The sequence below is a fragment of the Triticum urartu genome, chromosome 7A (assembly GCF_056163025.1).
Source record: "Triticum urartu cultivar PI428250 chromosome 7A, HENAU_Tu73, whole genome shotgun sequence".
NCBI lineage: Eukaryota > Viridiplantae > Streptophyta > Magnoliopsida > Poales > Poaceae > Triticum > Triticum urartu.
In genome coordinates, this window is record NC_141879.1 from 16546210 (window position 1) to 16565841 (window position 19632).

A 19632-nucleotide genomic window follows, 5' to 3' on the forward strand; every position below is an offset into this window, starting at 1 on the left:
TTATTACAGAAGCACTTAGTCTCGGGTTTGGGTTCAACCTTGGGTTTCTTCACTAGAGCAGCAGCTGAATTGCCGTTTCATGAAGTATCCCTTCTTGCCCTTGCCCTTCTTGAAACTAGTGGTTTCACCAACCATCAACAATTGATGCTCCTTCTTGATTTCTAGTTTTGTGGTGTCAAACATCGCGAATATCTCAAGGATCATCATATATGTCCCCGATATATTATAGTTCATCACGAAGCTCTAGCAGCTTGGTGGTAATGACTTCGGAGAACCATCACTGTCTCATCTGGAAGATCAACTCCCACTCGATTCAAATGATTGTTGTACTCAGACAATCTGAGCACAAGCTCAACAATTGAGCTTTTCTCCCTTAGTTTGCAGGCTAAGAAAATCGTCGGAGGTCTTATACCTCTTGACGTGGGCACGAGCCTGAAATCCCAATTTCAGCCCTCAAAACATCTCATATGTTTCGCGACGTTTCAAAACGTCTTCGGTGCCTCAACTCTAACCGTTTAACTGAACTATCACGTAATTATCAAAACATGTATGTCAGATGTTCGCAACATCCACAGACGACGTTCGAGGTTCAGCACACTGAGCGGTGCATTAAGGACATAAGCCTTCTATGAAGCAATGAGGAAAATCCTCAGTTTACGGACCTAGTCCGCATAATTGCTACTATCAACTTTCAACTAATTTTTCTCTAGGAACATATCTAAATAGTAGAACTAAAGCGCGAGCTACGACATAATTTGCAAAATCCTTTTTGACTATGTTCAGGATAATTAAGTTCATCTTATGAACTCCCACTTAGATAGACATCCCTCTAGTCATCTAAGTGATTACATGATCCGAGTCAACTAGGCCGTGTCCGATCATCACATGAGACGGACTAGTCAACATCGGTGAACATCTTCATGTTGATCGCATCTACCATACGACTCATGGTCGACCTTTCGGTCTTCTGTGTTCCGAGGCCATGTCTGTACATGCTAGGCTCGTCAAGTTAACCTAAGTGTTTCGCATGTGTTCCGAGGCCATGTCTGTACATGCTAGGCTCGTCAACACCCGTTGTATTCGAACGTAAGAATCTATACACCCGATCATCACGTGGTGCTTCGAAACAACGAACTGTCGCAACGGTGCACAATTAGGGGGAACACTTTCTTGAAATTATTATGAGGGATCATCTTATTTACTACCGTCGTTCTAAGCAAATAAGATGTATAAACATGATAAACATCACATGCAATCAAATAGTGACATGATATGGCCAATATCATATTGCTCGTTTTGATCTCCATCTTCGGGGCTCCATGATCATCATCGTCACCGACATGACACCATGATCTCCATCATCGTGTCTTCTTGAAGTTGTCACGTCATCTATTACTTCTACTACTATGGCTAACGCTTTAGCAATAAAGTAAAGTAATTACATGACGTTTATGTTGACACGCAGGTCATAAATAAATAAAGACAACTCCTATGGCTCCTGCCGGTTGTCATACTCATCAACATGCAAGTCGTGATTCCTATTACAAGAACATGATCATCTCATACATCACATATATCATTCATCACATCCTTTGGCCATATCACATCACATAGCATACCCTGCAAAAACAAGTTAGACGTCCTCTAATTGTTGTTTGCATGTTTTACGTGGCTGCTATGGGTTTCTAGCAAGAATGTTTCTTACCTACGCAAAAACCACAACGTGATATGCCAATTGCTATTTACCCTTCATAAGGACCCTTTTCATCGAATCCGTTCCGACTAAAGTGGGAGAGACAGACACCCGCCAGCCACCTTATGCAACTAGTGCATGTCAGTCGGTGGAACCGGTCTCACGTAAGAGTACGTGTAAGGTCGGTCCGGGCCGCTTCATCCCACGATGCCGTAGAAACAAGATTGGACTAGTAACGGTAAGCATATTGAACAAAATCAACGCCCACAACTACTTTGTGTTCTACTCGTGCATAGAATCTACGCAATAGACCTAGCTCATGATGCCACTGTTGGGGATCGTAGCAATAATTCAAAATTTTCCTACGTGTCACCAAGATCAATCTATGGAGTCATCTAGCAACGAGGGAGGAGTGGATCTACATACCCTTGTAGATCGCGCGCGGAAGCGTTCAAGAGAACGGAGTTGATGGAGTCGTACTCGTCGTGATCCAAATCACCGATGATCCTAGCGCCGAACGGACGGCACCTCCGCGTTCAACACACGTACGGAGCAGCGACGTCTCCTCCTTCTTGATCCAGCAAGGGGAAAGGAGAGGTTTATGGATATCCAGCAGCACGACGGCGTGGTGGTGGAAGTAGCGGGATTCCAACAGGGCTTCGCCAAGCGTCGCGGGAGGAGGGAGATGTGTCACGGGAGGGAGAGGGAGGCGCTAGGGCTTAGATTGGGGCTGCCCTCCCTTTCCCCCACTATATATAGGGCCAGGGGAGAGGGGGGGGGGCGCAGCCTTGGCCCTTCCTCCAAGGAAGGGTGCGGCTAGGGAGGAGTCCCTCCTCCCCAAGGCACCTAGGAGGTGCCTTCCCCCTTTAGGACTCTTCCTTTCCTTATCTCTTGGCACATGGGCCTCTTGGGGCTGGTGCCCTTGGCCCATATAGGCCAAGGCGCACACCCCTACAGCCCATGTGGCCCCCCGGGGCAGGTGGTCCCACCCGGTGGACCCCCGGGACCCTTCCGGTGGTCCCGGTACAATACCGGGGACCCCGAAACTTGTCCTGATGGCCGAAATAGCACTTCCTATATATAATTCTTTACCTCCGGACCATTCCGGAACTCCTCGTGACGTCTGGGATCTCATCCGGGACTCCGAACAACTTTCGGGTTACCGCATACTAATATCTCTATAACCCTAGCGTCACCGAACCTTAAGTGTGTAGACCCTACGGGTTCGGGAACCATGCAGACATGACCGAGACGTTCTCCGGTCAATAACCAACAGCGGGATCTGGATACCCATGTTGGCTCCCACATGCTCCACGATGATCTCATCGGATGAACCACGATGTCAAGGACTTAATCAATCCCGTATACAATTCCCTTTGTCTAGCGGTACGATACTTGCCCGAGATTCGATCGTCGGTATCCCGATACCTTGTTCAATCTCGTTACCGGCAAGTCTCTTTACTCATTCCATAACACATCATCCCGTGATCAACTCCTTGATCATATTGTGCACATTATGATGATGTCCAGTCTCGATTCGTGCCAACCCAACAGACACTTTCGAAGATACCCGTAGTGCACCTTTATAGTCACCCAGTTACGTTGTGACGTTTGGCACACCCAAAGTATTACTACGGTATCCGGGAGTTGCACAATCTCATGGTCTAAGGAAATGATACTTGACATTAGAAAAGCTTTAGCATACGAACTACACGATCTAGTGCTATGCTTAGGATTGGGTCTTGTCCATCACATCATTCTCCTAATGATGTGACCCCGTTATCAACGACATCCAATGTCCATGGTTAGGAAACCGTAACCATCTATCAATGAGCTAGTCAACTAGAGGCTTACTAGGGACATGGTGTTGTCTATGTATCCACACATGTATCTGAGTTTCCTATCAATACAATTATAGCATGGATAATAAACGATTATCATGAACAAGGAAATATAATAATAACTAATTTGTTATTGCCTCTAGAGCATATTTCCAACAGCCAGTGCTCATCCAAGGACCTAAGCAACCCGGCAACGACATTGATGTGTACCTAAGGCCATTAGTTGAAGAACTCTTACAACTGTGGAATGGAACAGGTGTACGTGCGTGGGATGAGCACATGGGGAAGAATTTGACCTAAAGGCGTTGCTGTTCATGACCATCAATGATTGGCCTGCTCTCAGTAACCTTTCAGGACAGAGAAACAAGGGATACCGCGCATGCACGCACTATTTGGACGATACCGACAGTATATATTTGGCTAATTGTAAGAAGAATGTGTACCTGGGACATCGTCGATATCTTCCGAGCAGGCATCCCGTAAGAAAGAAAGGCAAGCATTTCAAAGGTGAGGCGGATCACCGGACGAAGCCTCGCCACCGTACTGGTGCTGATGTACATGATATGGTCAAGGATTTGAAGGTGGTCTTTGGAAAGGGTCCTGGTGGACAACCTGTTCCGAATGACGCTGACGGACGCGCACCCATGTGGAAGAAGAAATCTATATTTTGGGACCTCCCTATTGGAAAGACCTAGAGGTCCGCTCCGCATCAACGTGATGCACGTGACGAAGAATCTTTGTGTGACCCTGCTTGGCTTCTTGGGCGTGTATGGGAAGACAAAAGATACACCTGAGGCACGGGAGGACCAGCAACGTATGCATGGAAAAGACGGCATACATCAAGGTCATGCAAGCTACGCTCTTACCAAAGAAGAGAAGGAAATCTTTTTTGAATGCCTGCTCAGTATGAAGGTACCGTCTGGCTTCTCGTCGAATATAAAGGGAATAATAAACATGGCAGAGAAAAAGTTCCAGAACCTAAAGTCTCATGACTGCCACGTGATTATGACGCAACTACTTCCGGTTGCATTGAGGGGGCTTCTACCGGAAAAAGTTCGATTAGCCATTGTGAAGCCATGTGCATTTCTCAATACAATCTCTCAGAAGGTAATCAATCCAGAAATCATACAAAGGTTAGAGAATGATTTGGTGCAATGTCTTGTCAGTTTCGAGTTGGTGTTCCCACCATCCTTCTTCAACATCATGACACACGTCCTAGTTCACCTATGCGAAGAGATTAACGTTTTGGGTCCTGTATTTCTACACAATATGTTCCCCTTTGAGAGGTTCATGGCAGTCTTAAAGAAATATGTTCATAACCGTGCTAGGCCAGAAGGAAACATCTCCAAGGGCCATGAAAATGGGGAGGTCACTAAGTTTTGTATTGAAAAGGCACGCTAGGAGGGGAACAAATAATATGTATGGACGGACATTCTCTCACTGAAGCACACTACACAGTTCTACAGAATTCCGCCTTGGTGGCTCCGTATATGGATGAACACAAGAATTTTCTACGCTCCAAACACCGGGAGTGGTCTGATGACTGGATTACACGTGAACAAACCAGGAGTTTCGCCAGCTGGTTGCAGACACGTACCATGCATGACGCCTCTATTGAAGATGACCTGTACTTGCTGTCCCATTTAACATCTTCGAATATAATGACTTTCAAAGGGTACGAGATAAATGGTAATACATTTTACATGATCGCCCAAGATAAAAAGAGCACCAACCAAAACAGTGGTGTCCGCTTTGATGCAGAAACCAAGACGGAAAAGGAAACATATTATGGTTATATATAGGACATATGGGAACTTGACTATCGATGTGGTTTGAAGGTCCCTTTATTTCGGTGCAAATGGGTCAATATGACACGAGGTGGGGTAACAGAAGACCCGTAGTACGGAATGACAACAGTGGATCTCAACAATCTTGCGTATGCAGACGAACCATTCGTCCTAGCCAATGATGTGGCACAGGTTTTCTATGTGAAGGACATGTCTACCAAGCCGAGAAAAAGAAAAGATAAGGAAGCGAATGCATCGTACAGTGAGCCAAAGCAGCACATAGTTCTTTCTGGGAAGAGAAACATTGTGGGAGTGGATGACAAGACAGACATGTCAGAAGATTATGAAAAGTTTGATGAAATTGCTCCATTCACAGTGAGTATTGACCCGAGCATCCCGTTAAATGATGAAGATTTTCCATGGTTACGGCGCAAAGGGACACACGCGAAGAAAAAGTTTCACACCCAAAGATCTGGGATGTCATCGGCTTCACTATCATCACTTCTGTGTTTCACATCCAGGAGGGAATCTCTGTAATAGTTAGGGTAGTTATGTGTTTTGGCATTTGAAACGCGAAGAAATTTTATGTGCAAACAAATTCTTTCATGCCTTTACTGATTTTTAGAGTTAAGTTATTCACAAACTAGTGATTCACACTAATTATAAATAATTCAAAATTTAAACTATTCAAATTTGAAAACTACGGGCACTAACAGAAAGTTTGTAATTTTTTGTACCTAAAGCAAAAATATTCACAAAGAAACTCTAAATACAGAAAAAACAACTCAAAAATAAATAAAATAAATATAAATAAAGAAAAAAAATAAAAAAAGCCCGCCTACTGGGCCAGAGAGGCCTGCATACGACTAGAAACCCAACCTATTATTGGGCCAGGATGCAGGCCCGCAAAGGCCCAGTAGGCCCACAGGGCAGCACAGAACATGTAGGCCCAGTAGGCCTGCTTTGGAGAGGAGCTCGAGAGAGCTACCGCACGGGGGGTTATAAACCAGTGCAGACGCCCCTCGGCTAGCGAGGTGGGACTAAACTTGCCGCACCGCACCTGCGCCAGCGCACCCCCTTTAGTACCGGGTCGTGGCAGCAACCGGTACTAAAGGGGGGGTCTTTAGTACCGGTTGGAGCCACCACCCGGTACTAAAGGCCTGCCCTTCCCGCCGCTTGGCCTGGCCAAAACAGGCCTTTAGTACCGGTTGGTGGCTCCAACCGGTACTAAAGGTGCCTTCTATGTATACAGCACTTCGAAAAATTTCATTCTCCCTCTGTTTCTTCCTCTGTTTCCCCATTGAATCACCGCCCGCCCCGATCGATCGACGCCCCCGTCCCCGTCGCCGCCCCGGGCCCGTCGCCGTCACGCCGTCCCCGCGTCACGCCCCGGCCCGTCGCCGCCCCCGGCCGTCGCCTCGCCGTCGCCGTCCCCCCGCTGTGAGCTCTCCCCCTCTAACCCCTCTCCCTCGCCCCCGGCGGCCACCATGGGCGCCGCCCCTCCCCGAGCCCATACACACACACAAGCATGATGAACACACACACACACACGTATATATGTATGAATGCATGTATATATTAGTATATACGTATTTTGTATGTTTAATTACTTTAGATTTTTTAGATTATTATTTTTTCACTAGTATATATGTATGAATGCATGTTAGATGGATATAATTAGTGTTTAATTAGTATGGAATTTTTTATATAATGTTGTTTTTCTGTTTTTTAATGGATGTATAGAAGTTGTTTTTTCTGTTTTTAGTGTTAGATGCTTAATTAGTATGAAATAGCATATAGAATTTTGACATATGCAATGATAGCATAATTAGTGTTACATTTGCATATAGTATTTGTTGTCGACGATGCCCGGCCCGCATCCTCGCCGTCGACCCGTTCGCGACGACGTCCTGCTTCAGAGGACCCATGCCCGGGACTGGGCTCCGCCGGGCTGGCACTGGGAGGTGCTGCCTGGAGGGGCGTGCCGCTTGATGAGGAACCCGGCCCCGGGTCCCATCGTCGACTCTGATCTCCTTTGGTGGCGTTCGCGTGGGCCACTTTCGGTGCGGAGGGAGTCGGCCCTGTCGGAGGTGGTACGTCGCCGTGTCAGGGAGGAGGACGAGCACGTCCATCGCTACATGGTTGCATTAGAGGGCGGCAGGTTCTCCAATACCTGGCAGGTTCTTCAGAGATCTCACTTGAGCTATGATCCTGTGAGGGTTCCTTCTCTTTGGGTGTCCACCGCCCGCGCCGCAGGAACCGTGAGTGGCCTAGATTCTTCTGTAGTATTCGATCTTTATTAGCTACCTAGCCAGTGATGTACAATTCGATATATAATATTCGAGACGATGTATTCGAGATTATATATTATTTGAGACGATGTATTCGAGATTATATCTATTATTCGAGACGATGTATTCGAGACGATGTATTCGAGACGATGTAATTTGAATACTAAATTGTTTTATATTTCTTTTGGATTAGTTAAATAAAAGCTGTGGCGGACAATACCGGCAGAGAGGGAGAAGAGACCCTGTTCGATATCATACGCCATCCTCGTGGGCCAGATGATGATCAAAATGAAGAAGATTATGACGGCTCCGAATTTCTAAACAACACCGGGGAGGGTGATATGATATTCGATCGCCACGACCGAATTGATGAAGTCATGAACTATGATTCTGATGATGACAAATAAAATGTTGATCTTGAAACAACAAAGACTGGCGAGGTATATATATTTATATAAGCAGGCATGTGGTGATCATCACATGTTTTAAATAACTTGAAGATATATTAACGAATTGATCTTTCTTCTTTCAGCCATCCGGATCGAGCAAATCTTCAGGCAACAAGAAACGAGGCCCGAACAAAAAGTTGAACGAGGGCGTAAAGTACAATATCGAGGCCATCAAACCTAATGGAGAACCATTAGCGCCTAAGAAGATTGCGAACATGTTCATTCGTCAGTGCGGAGTTCTTGTGAAGGACCAACTCCCGATCTCCCTTCAAGCATGGAGAGAGCCAGCAAAGCCACGTCCAGCTGTTACTTTTGTCGACGACAGACAAAAAGGTCTGCTTTGGGAAACTCTCATGGAACATTTCACCCTACCAGACCATTTCACAGATGCAGATGTGGAGAAAGTCAAGGACGCTGCTCTTGGGAAGATGGCGGTTGCATTCAACAACCACAAGAATCGTGTATGGGACAAGTACGTCAAGGGAGGAAGGAAGACTCCAGTATTCGAGGGAACACTAGAGAAACAAAGTGCTCATTGGGATGATTTCGTGAAATTCAAGGATTCGGAATTAGCTAAGCTCGAGAATAAACAAGAAGAATGCCAAAAAAAGGATTAGTTCCATAAGCTGGGGCCAGGTGGCTACGCGGTGGCAATGCCTAAGTGGGATAAGTCTGAGAAAGAGATGGAGGATGCAGGTGTCACTCCGGTTACTAGGAGCTGGCCCCCCAGGTGCAGGACTTGGTTCTATGCGCATGGGGGGGAGTTGGACCCGAAGACAGGCAAAGTTTCGAAGAAGGCATGTCTGAAAGGAGCCGAAGATAAGCTACTTGTTGCAATAGAAGAGACTCGATCGGGGGTGTTCCAGCCCAACAGAGAGAACGACGAGCTTACGCGTGCCCTGGGAAATCCTGAACACCTGGGAAGAACACGAGGCAAGGGCGCTATTCCGTGGTTTGAGGGGTTTTCGGACTGGAATGCCGACTACAGAACCCGTGCGAGAAAGAAGATTGCGGAGGAGAAGAAGAGGAAGATGGAGGAGGAGTAGAGGAAGCTGGATTATGAACGCCTTCAAGGCCTAGAATCAGCGCATGCGGACTTGGCAGCAGGAGCAGATTGACTCACTTTGCTAGCAAGGCGGGTCTCAGCAGCTGCAGCAGCTAGCGGATGATCCAGCATTGGATAGCACCGCCCCATCCATGCCGAGAAGCAGCGTGGGTTCTACCCTGGGCGACGCAATGCTGGATAGATACCCCGTGGATGACATCATGGAGAACACTAACTGCGAGCTACACTTCAAAATGAAGAACATATCCATGAAGGTAGCGGACGCCGTTGCTTTTACAAATCCCCCCGAGGCAACCTTCCATTGCAACCGGATTCTAGCGGGCTATGCTCGTATCTTGGTTGATGAGGTGGTGGACCCATATTCAGGGCTACAGCTTGACATTCCTGGAGGTGACGACGAACACACATTGGGAGAGGCCAAAAATCGTATCATCCTATGGAGAAAGGATTGCATCATCTTTCGAAGGCCACCGACACCGCGTCACCCGACTCCTCGTCGAAGTCCGCCATCGAGTCAGCAGACTCCCGCTCCTCCAAGTCCACCAACGCGTGAGGCCACTGCTCCTCCTCCATGTCCGGCAAAGTGTCAGGCCACTCCTCCTCCAAGTCCGACACAGCGTCAGACGTCCACTCCTCCTCCAAGTCGGCACAGCTTCAGGCCACTCCTCCTCGTCCAACTCAGCCACGTCAGCCGTCTCCGCCGCCTCGGCAATCATGGAAGAGAGCCACCGCAGCTATGGTGCGTAGCGGTACAAGTCGAGGTAGTACGGGAGGTACAGGCGGAGGCAAGCGATTTCAATATGGTCCAAGCAGCCTCGCTCCTCTTCCTCAGAGGCGTTACGACATGACCGAGGAGCAAAACAATGCCATAGTGCGGGCAGAAGTGGACGCCCATTTTGCACCGAAACCGCCACCGCCGCCAAGGGAGAAAGTGCCTGAGGCAACGATTGACCACTTCATTCGTATGGCTGCACCACCAGCTGCCAAGCCTGTTGACACAGACTATGAGCGCCACCTCAGGAAGTTAAATCGAGCACGTCTACAAAAAGAGGCGAGCTCGAGCTCGAGCAAATCAGCTGACAAAAAATGCGGTAAAACCGTTCCCCAGCTGGGAGAACAGGCGGCACAATCAATCCCCCCTCTTGTTGTGCCAACAACACATAAGAGTACATGCACCCAATATTATTGTGGGCAAACCGTTAACGTTCCCCAGCTGGGCGATGTGGTAATAACCGAGGAGCATATAAGGCAGGCTGAAATCCTCAAGATCACTGTTGGACAACTCCTCGAGATCGAGCCCATGCCTTCGCTTAGAGAGGAGGAAATAAAACGAAAATATGTCCGGGGCCAACCTTTGGTCCAGCCAGACGAGGTCAAGAAGCTCCCAACGAGAATGTATGAATTGCATCAATGGTACGTGAACATTACCAAGATTTCCAATCGAGAGTCCCTCATGGTGAATGTCAAGAAGGATCATTACTACCATGAGAAAGCTATGGCCGTTGAGTATTCTGAACTGTTTCAGTTATACAATCAAGACGCACTCGACAAATCTATCGTCAGTTGCTATTGTCTGTAAGTGATTTCTTTCTGTAATTTAAGTCTCTCAAGCTAGCTGTAGTGATCATTTTGATCAATCATTACCTGTAATTATCCTCACTATATTCTTTTCTGTGGTATTATGCAGGATGAAGATGTATGAAATGCAAAAAGGTGGACGCTATGGCATTGGGTTCATTGACCCAAACACCGTTAATGAATACACATGGAAATTAGATGCATATCATGAAAAAAGTGTAGAGGACAGCATGCTACAGTTCTTCAAGCGCCTCAATAGCAATGAAGATATACTACTTCCTTACAACTTCCAGTGAGTCACACTGTCTTGTACTACAAATTCTCTGTTTTTGCCTTCTAGCTAGCTACATGTTATTGCTTACATATGACCGCTTAATTAAGACATGCAAACGTGTGTGCATGCAGATTTCACTGGATCTTGTGTATCATTAAAGTTGACGCCGGAGCAGTTGAAATACTGGATTCACTACTCAAAATAAAAACTGACTACAACATCTTGTATGGGATAGTCAACAGGTAATTTCAATCATTATTGACTATATATCTCGGCCTATTTAGTTCGTCATTTCCTGATATAAACTATTTAATAACCTCTTTATTCATTTTCTTTGTCGGCGGGCAGGGCTTGGGCAAGGTTCATCAGCGTCACTCCAGGCCAATGGAAACGAAAGCTGAAATGGTTTCGACCCAAGGTAAATAATTAAGTAGTACTAGCTAGCTAGCTAGCTGCCATCTCTTTAATTATCATGCTTGATTAATTATTATCTGATCAAATTCCATTCTCGTAAAGGCCCTTCAGCAGGCGCAGGGGACTGATCTGTGTGCATACTGCGTTTGCGAGAACATTCGCATGATGGCATCCGAAAGGAGCAGATCTCAAAGACAGGAATGGGTACGTTTGTCAGAACACTATTCACAATTTTTACACCATTATCGATATCTAGTAATACAAGTAATACACATGCATATTTTGATCTCCTTCTTAACAGTTCACAGAGATGCGGGAGAAGCTCCTACAAACGGAGCGCGTACAAGTACTTCAAGAGGAAATAGCGGGATTTTTGCTCGACCAGGTCATAAATACGAACGGAGAATACTATTACCCGCTACCGCCCCCATGAACCACTTCTTCTCATCGTGCTCCGAAGGCACCAATTAGGCTAATGCCACTGGCTCCGAAGGCAACATTGTAGGAGAAATTGTATATAGCTAGCTAATTGTATATATATATATATATATACATATATATATATATATATATATATATATATATATACATGTGTGTATGTGTGAATTAATATGATGGTTTGTGAGACATTTGATGATATATATATGATCGGTTCTATTAGAAATTCTATATATATATATATATATATATGCATAACGTGTACAATGTGTAGTATCGTAAAATACCAACAAACGGAAAAAAATTAAATGGAAAACACAAAATTAAATGAAAAAAAATTCGTAAACACAAACCTCCCCAACCTTTTAATACCGGTTGGTGTCACCAATCGGTACTAAAGGGCTCCCTGCGCCCGGAGCTGGCTCGTGCCACGTGGTTGGCCTTTAGCCCCGGTTCGTGCTGAACCGGTACTAAGGAGGGGGCCTTTAGTGCCCACACTTTAGTGCCGGTTATCGAACCGGCACTAAAGGTTCTTACGAACCAGTGCTATAGCCCTGTTCTGCACTAGTGTATAACGGCACCACCTGCCCCTTGTGCTCCAGCTCGAAGGAGAGCTGCGTCCACTGTCGATTCTCCCAGAGTGTATGGAATTGTGTGAGTTCATGGACAGCTACTGACTACCATATCCCAGCTGCTCAGTATAAGACTTCCAAAGAGTGGTGGCGAGTTTGCTGCAACTAGAACATGTTCGAATTGATCTGGAAAGATATGATCCTGGAGTGCAGCCGGCGGTATCTCTTTTAGTTTTCAGAACTTCTTCAGTCTTTCTCAGCCGCAGTTTTGTCATCTGGTTCTGCTCTGTACGTCGGCTCGCTCTGCCAAGTTTCTTCTTGTAACATCTGATTTCCCCTTCTTAATAAATATCGGCATACGGTCTTTCAGAGATCTGTTAAACAGTTGAATAACCTCCAGAAATAAGAACACTGAGTACTTCCAGTTGAATAATCATCTGCAACAATCACTATCAGTTTCAACATACAATGTTCCCTAAGTTGCACAAGACACATAGGGATCAGATGAATTCACTGTCCATCGTTCCTCGGTACTATGAACCAATGGAAATGGATAGGATATGAAGAGCATAAACCATTCCACAGTGTTACAAACCATATATGAAACTAATAAATCCAGTGGTCATCATTCCACAATATTACAAACCGTACGAAACAAGTAAATCAAGTGGTCATCATTCCACAATATTACAAACCATGGGAAAAAAATAAATTCAGTGGTCATCACTCCACAATATTACAAGCCATATGAAGGAAATAAATACAGTGGTCACAATTCCACATTATTACAAGCCATTGGAGACAAATGAATGCAGCATCATTCACAACAGACATAACGCCTAATGACAGGCATGCATAGGGCCAGAAATCAGTAACCGGTCAATTGGCAGCATGTCACAAGGATGGTGAATCTTCTACTTCAGCTCCATCCATGCCGTTTGCTTCCTGGTATTTTCATAGGTTAGCAAATGTATTACAAAACTTAAACTACAATCATGATGTTTCTTAACTTGGAATAATGATGCATCAAGAGATGTATTATATACCTGTCATCTCGGTCCCAATGTATATATGGTATATATCGGCAGCGGGTTCACCACATGCTGAAGCTTTTCTCAGTTAGGATGACCTTGTAGTTTGCACGACTTCATGAACTCATTGTCGCTTCCCACCAATTCAAACCTCTGAAGAGAACGGGGAAGTTCTGGAAGCGATTTAAGGTGCCAGCAATGAATAATCTGTAGGCTCTTGAGCCACCTGAGGTCCTTCACACTGTCTGGCAACTGGTCCCAGTAGCAGCCCACAATGCTGAGCTCACGAAGATTAATGAAAACTTCAAACAGTTCACGAGCAGGTCCCAGTTTCCTGCAGTAGCAGAGCCCAAGTTTCTTCAGGTACTTTGGGCCGCCGTTCTGCTGACTCAGCATCCAACTTGGGTAGCTTGGACTGTGGTACTTCCAGATTTTCAGACTTTCAAGATGCTCGGGTGGGCAAAGAGCTTCAAGTACCTCTGCTTGAACTTGTGGTGTGCAACTCGTATCATCATTCCAGTACAATCCCAGTTCTGTCAGTCCTTTCTTGTCAGCTAGCTTTGCTTCCTGCGCCTCCCTCTTGCTTTTAACATTTCCAAGATCATTGATACTCAGACAGCCCTGAAGCTTGTTTAGGTCCCTCAGCTGGCTCAACTCATACCCATTCTTCTTCCTTACTTCGAATTCTTCAAATGTTTGTAGTGACGTCAACCTGCTAATGAACGGAGCACTAACTGTCATTACGCCCATGATATGCCGCAAGTTGGTGAGGTTACCCACATTTGTATGAGAGGAAACATTTATATCACTTAGACCAAACGTTAGCACCTGCAGATGGTAAAGTTTGTCTAGTGTTCTTGATAACCATAGCTTTGCTGAGGGGATCACTAAACTAAGATAGCGCAGGTACTTTAAATGACCAATGGTTTCTGGAATTGCCAAATGAGTCAGATCATCATCTGGGGCTTGTACAACTAGTACCCGCAATTTCTTCAGCTTCTCAAATATCCCCCTAAAGAATTTTCTGTTAACTTGATCAAGCCCTTCCGCATCATCAATAATGAGAGTGCATACGTTCTCTAATTCAAAAATCTCCTTGGTAAACATTGCTGCATTTGCAACAAAAAGATGGCGAACGTCACGAGGAACTTGTGTTCTCAAGCCTTTCTCGATTCTGAAGCAATCACCCCCGGCCGCCTTCTCAGCCAAATCATGCATAAGATCATGGATGGAATAGACCAACTCCCCTCGTTGGTTGAGTCCTGCTGGTTGCACAAATGAGGTTGCCACTAACTTATGGAAGTAACCCTCACCAACAGCTTCCATGTCTTCCTCTGTATTAGTAGTCTGTATAAACCCCTCTGCCACCCACAATCTAACTAACTCATCTTGCTTCAAATGGCGTCTTCTGGGAAAAATACTACAGTAAGCAAAGCATCGCCTGACTTGCTCATCAAGATGCTGGTAACTCCACCATAGGGCCCCCATAGTATCATTCAGAAGGTTGCGATCTTTAACTTTTCTCCAAAATTTAACATCCTTTTGTCTGTTATGAAGTTGTCCCCCCACTGTACTGGCTGCCAGAGGTAGTCCTTTCAGCTTCTTTGCAATTTCATTTCCAATACTTGTGAGTTCTGCTTTATCTGGACCATCTGCATTTGGTTCATCAAGGGCATAATTCATGAACAGTTTCAGAAAGTCTTCCTCCTCCAAGGCACGTATTTCAGAAACATCACCAAGTGCCACATCAGGACCTAGATCTGAAAATGCATCTTTATCACGACTTGTCGCTATGATCCTGCTTCCATGGGTGTGGTGGAGGAGAAGGCTTGGCATTACCCCTCATGAGCGAGGCAGAGAAGAAGACCATGAGTGTGGTGGAGGAGAAGGCTTGGTTGCTTTTCGATGCCGACATGTCGTCTTGGCGGGGAAGGACCGGAAGGAGAGTGTTCGTGTAGATGCGGGCCGCCTGGCGCTGAGTAGCACTATATCCACAACCTGACATCGAGGGAGTTCTTGGAGGTGGAAGTGTGGTGCCAGGCCCCATGGGCTGTCGAGCGTGACCACCTAGGGCTTGATCGCTAGTATACAACTTTCATGGAGTGGTTTGGTAGCATGGAAGTCAACAACACTCCGAGTAGTGATGCCATGGGTGTGGCCTTTGCTTGCATTGAGAGGGCGAGGGACGAACTGCCACCATCAAAGCGAAGGTGGAGGCCGGCCGCCATGCTGAGAAAGATTCCCGTGCCTAGGGGGGAGTCGCATTGGCCTCGGAGATGGGCAGCGAGGATGGGGAGAGGATGTGAGCTCTTCGCCCAACTGCAATTAGCAATGCTCGGGATGCCGAGCATATTTTGTAAAGCCAATGTATTGGGTAGGTTGTGTAGCATGTGGCGCTTACGCCAGCAGTTCCCCTATCCATATATTGAACTCGTGAAGTGGACCTTTTGCGTGCGATCCCTCTAATGTAAATCTTTGGGCTTCACGTATTCCTCAAGATGTTCAGGATCGTAACCGAAAAGTGGGGCAAATTGTGAGCGTTTTTTGGCGAAGCAAACAAAGTCATAGGGGGCCCTAGCGATACCCACCACATCAGACTGGGCATGGTGTTAGAGAAACTACAAAGGGGTATGACTCAGTGGTACCTAGTTGTCCCAGCAGGTCTTCTAGTCAATCGACATGGGAAGACCATGCATTCTTTCAGAGTCCTCAGTAGCATCTGTGAGGCCGGCTAGGTCGGCCCCAACTAGTGCCCGTGAGGAACACCCTCACATCTCGTCCAAGAACCGCTCCCTAAGTCAGGGTGCCTGAGGGCCCTTTCATTATGGCTTGAACACTCGACCCATGAAGGGTGCACCATGATCGGCCTTTGCCCGGGTGTGCCCGAGCAGCTTAGGATCATGGAGACAAGCTATCGAATCCCATTATAGCTTGTGCTTATGAGCCGAAAGTCCATGCAGTCTTTTTGTCTACATTGCTACTCTTATACCTTTCACATGAGGTTTGCATAACATGTACCACAGAATCATCAAATATTAAGCACTATTTCACGCACAATAAAAGGTGTCCTATCCCCGTACGGCACAGAATAGGGAGTGTTGATTGCAACTTGATGTAGCATCTTCACCCCCCCTCCCCCCCCCCCATTGTACCATCATATAAGTATTTGTACAGAATTCCATCATATGCATAGTAATTTCGTCAATTCTATATGTGTGTGTTGAATGACGAGTATTATATATATATATATACATATATATATATGTATGTATGTATGTATGTATGTATATAATGTATGTATCTTATATGCATATGTGACTTTAAATTTACATGTTTTCTTATTATAATACGATATATCAAATTACCAATATTCGGTTGTACTTCGGTTATCTGAACTCTTACTTACAAGGCACATGTAACTTAGTAGTACTTTTGAGTAAGGAAATATTGCCTACTAAACTTTTTATTATATAGTAGGTAAAAAAAATTTACCATGAAATTGTATACACACCAACTTAGACATTTATATGTATAATTAATTTAATATATTTTTTACAATGATTTTTTCATGTTTGAATTACTTTTAGCAAATTTCTTTGTATACAAAAAAACTATCCAAGCATGCCACTAAGATGATATGTTCTACCAAAATACGAGAAACAGAACAATTTGACTAGGATAAAAGTGTCGTGTAGTGATGAGTAAACATGCATTTATATATAACTAAAAACCGAGGATAGCAAGAAAGGACCTGGTTTGAAGAGCTAGCTTCAGCATCTGAAGCAGTTTTGGGTTTTTTCGTCAGTCTATCTTGTTGGAGACTTTTCTGTTTGTCCAACTTCTTTTGGTGACGGATGTACTCCATGTCATCGAGGATATATTCCATGTCATGGAAAGCGGATTTGAGACCCTTTACCATCCCCTTGAAGAATTCTCTATGATGAATGTCCTCTACTGCTTCTATGGTAAGTGCCAATTGAGGGAGAACCTCTGTCAATAGCTCATGAAGCGTCTTTTCTTTGTCATATCTGAAGTTAGCAATGGCTTTGTTCAGAAGCTTGGAGATGATAGGCGACATGATCCATCCTGCAATGGATATGCCCCATCCAATAGCTTCAACCGCCATTGAGGCTTTTCACTTTTTAGAGCTAGGAGGGAAGACATAGAAGAATTAGGCCATGCTGAGACAGCCAACCCACGAAATGGCTACGCATGTAATATGAGAACCGGGCCAACAATATTCAGAGTTGTGAGAAAAATTCGCCAATACGTAGGGATAAGCAACATCACATGTACATTAATTAGCTATAACCATAATGTAATAGATGTGGGAAAGTACTACCAACCCCGTGGAAGGAACTTAGACAAATTAAGCAAAGGAAGCAACTTGGCATGCACACAAAAAAATCAACTGAGATAGATGGATGCTTGAACTAATCACGGAGCATATTACAAACAGCTACATGCCACCTTGGTTTTTTGCGGTGCGTGATACGTCCAAAAACATCACCATAAAACGGAATAGAAGAATTCATGCATCAGACTGGCAGTGAACAGGCACAAGCATATTAGGACAAGAAGATGATTATATTACTGCTGGTGACTGCCTCGCACCTATTCACCATGAACACACTTTTCAAGACCGATAGCAAGAGAGACGAGGAAACCAACAGGCTACGAATGAAAATGAACCGAGTGTGTCACGAACGTACAGGGTTCGATAGACTAAATGAATTCGGATAGAAAAGAAAATACCTTAGCACTCCAATAACCTGAGAATCGTGGATGTCGGTGTGCTCTGTTCCGGCCTCCGGTAGTTTCCGGCGTGGGAGCTGGCTAATGAGAGGAGCAAGATTTCTACGGAGGAAACATTTCTGGAAAAGGCTGGGATCTGCCGCCCCGGCCGGCGGTGGTAGAATGAAGCAGTGGTTTTGGTACTATTATTGGTGCTTAGTTGGTGGAGCGAGACAAGCAAGGTAGGAGTTGGCCTGGGAATGGTTTCGGTTCTAAAATGGGTAGGCTTTGCTCGGGTAGTCGGGTGGGAAATAGGCTCGGTGTTTAGATCTGGAGTCATTGAGTTGTAGGGTTCCCACGCCCAAAAGTGATGGCCTTATTTTGTTTACTCAAAAGTGCTCTGCAAAGACTGCTTTTCATGTCATGATCATTTTTCATACCTGCTGAAATAAATTATGCATACCCTCCCGTCATAACAGACCAACTTGCAGGGAGCTTTAGGCTGGCAAAAAAACTTTGACTTACAAAACTGTTACAAAGGAAAATAATCCCACGAGGAAAATATGCCGAATATATATCCAAAACCGTGTGCTAACCACTAAGGTTTTGGTTGATAAATATGCAAGAAAGGGGGCCTTGGTCTAAACAATCTCTCCGTTGGAGAAAATGTACCAGGCGCAATACCTGTGTCCTGACACTTTAACACATAGGAGGGCTGGTTGCTAACATACTAACGACGGGTTTGGTTCGGCAAAAAAGGGGGCGGGTTCCAATTACATCGATTTCCAAAACCATAGCTGCCGTTTGTTTCGCACACGGCGTTTTCCGCAGCAGCGCTTTCTGATACATCGCTTCAGAAAATCTAAACCACCCCTTGTGGAGGGGATTAGAGAAACGGAACTCGGCCGCACCAACCGAAAAAAGAACGTATTGCGTAAAATTAATCACGACAAAACAAGAGCGTTTGCTGGGCCGTACCGAACACGTCGTAAGTATGAAGTACTTTAAAATAAAACAAATGGCAAACAGAGAAAAAATTCACAGCTTTCTAATCCGAAATCGCCGGTTCTTCTTGTATCTTCTATTTATATAGTTCTTTCCAATCACCCCAAATTTTATTTCTAGAACCATCTCGTACTACTAGAACTGATTAATTGAGTGTGTATAGTCTGAATGTCTCCACGAGCAATGTGGAATTCACCCGCTCCAGACTAGCCAACCACTCCTGCTTTTGGCCGGGTTGTGACTTTACTCGATTTGTGTGACTATTCTTGGAGATGTCTAATATAGTACTAGTAGTATGGCTATGTATATATACTAGTAGTACACACATACGAGGCGTCGACTTAGAAAATTTCCGCCCATGATCCACTAAGTTCACACACAACTATTCAAACAGCTACTACCTGCTTTTTTTAGAACGAAGGCTTAAGGGGAGCCCGACTTTAAATTAACAAAGCCATC

At 45.2% G+C, this 19632-nt stretch overlaps 2 protein-coding genes across 2 annotated transcripts in view; both read right to left on the reverse strand.

Annotated features, from left to right (window-relative positions):
- LOC147956996 (putative disease resistance RPP13-like protein 1) overlaps positions 1–18459 on the reverse strand; it is a 31309-nt gene extending 12850 nt beyond the window's left edge. Inside the window, exon 1 of the mRNA XM_087531538.1 lies at positions 18190–18459. The gene's annotated coding sequence lies outside the window, so the exon portion shown is untranslated. The remainder of the gene's footprint in view (positions 1–18189) is intronic.
- Positions 13028–16501, reverse strand: LOC147956997 (putative disease resistance RPP13-like protein 1). Its single transcript, XM_087536609.1, has 2 exons — positions 13450–16501; positions 13028–13348 (listed from the first exon to the last, which is right to left on the reverse strand). Exon 1 carries the CDS (start codon positions 15268–15270, stop codon positions 13519–13521), a length of 1752 nt encoding a protein of 583 aa, XP_087392735.1. The 5' UTR covers positions 15271–16501; the 3' UTR covers positions 13028–13348; positions 13450–13518.
- Positions 18460–19632: the final 1173 nt, after the last annotated feature.

What these genes read in the sequence shown, in the direction of transcription:
- LOC147956997 (XM_087536609.1), bottom strand. Translation starts at nt 15,270, where the DNA reads ATGCCAAGCCTTCTCCTCCACCACACCCATGGAAGCAGGATCATAGCG.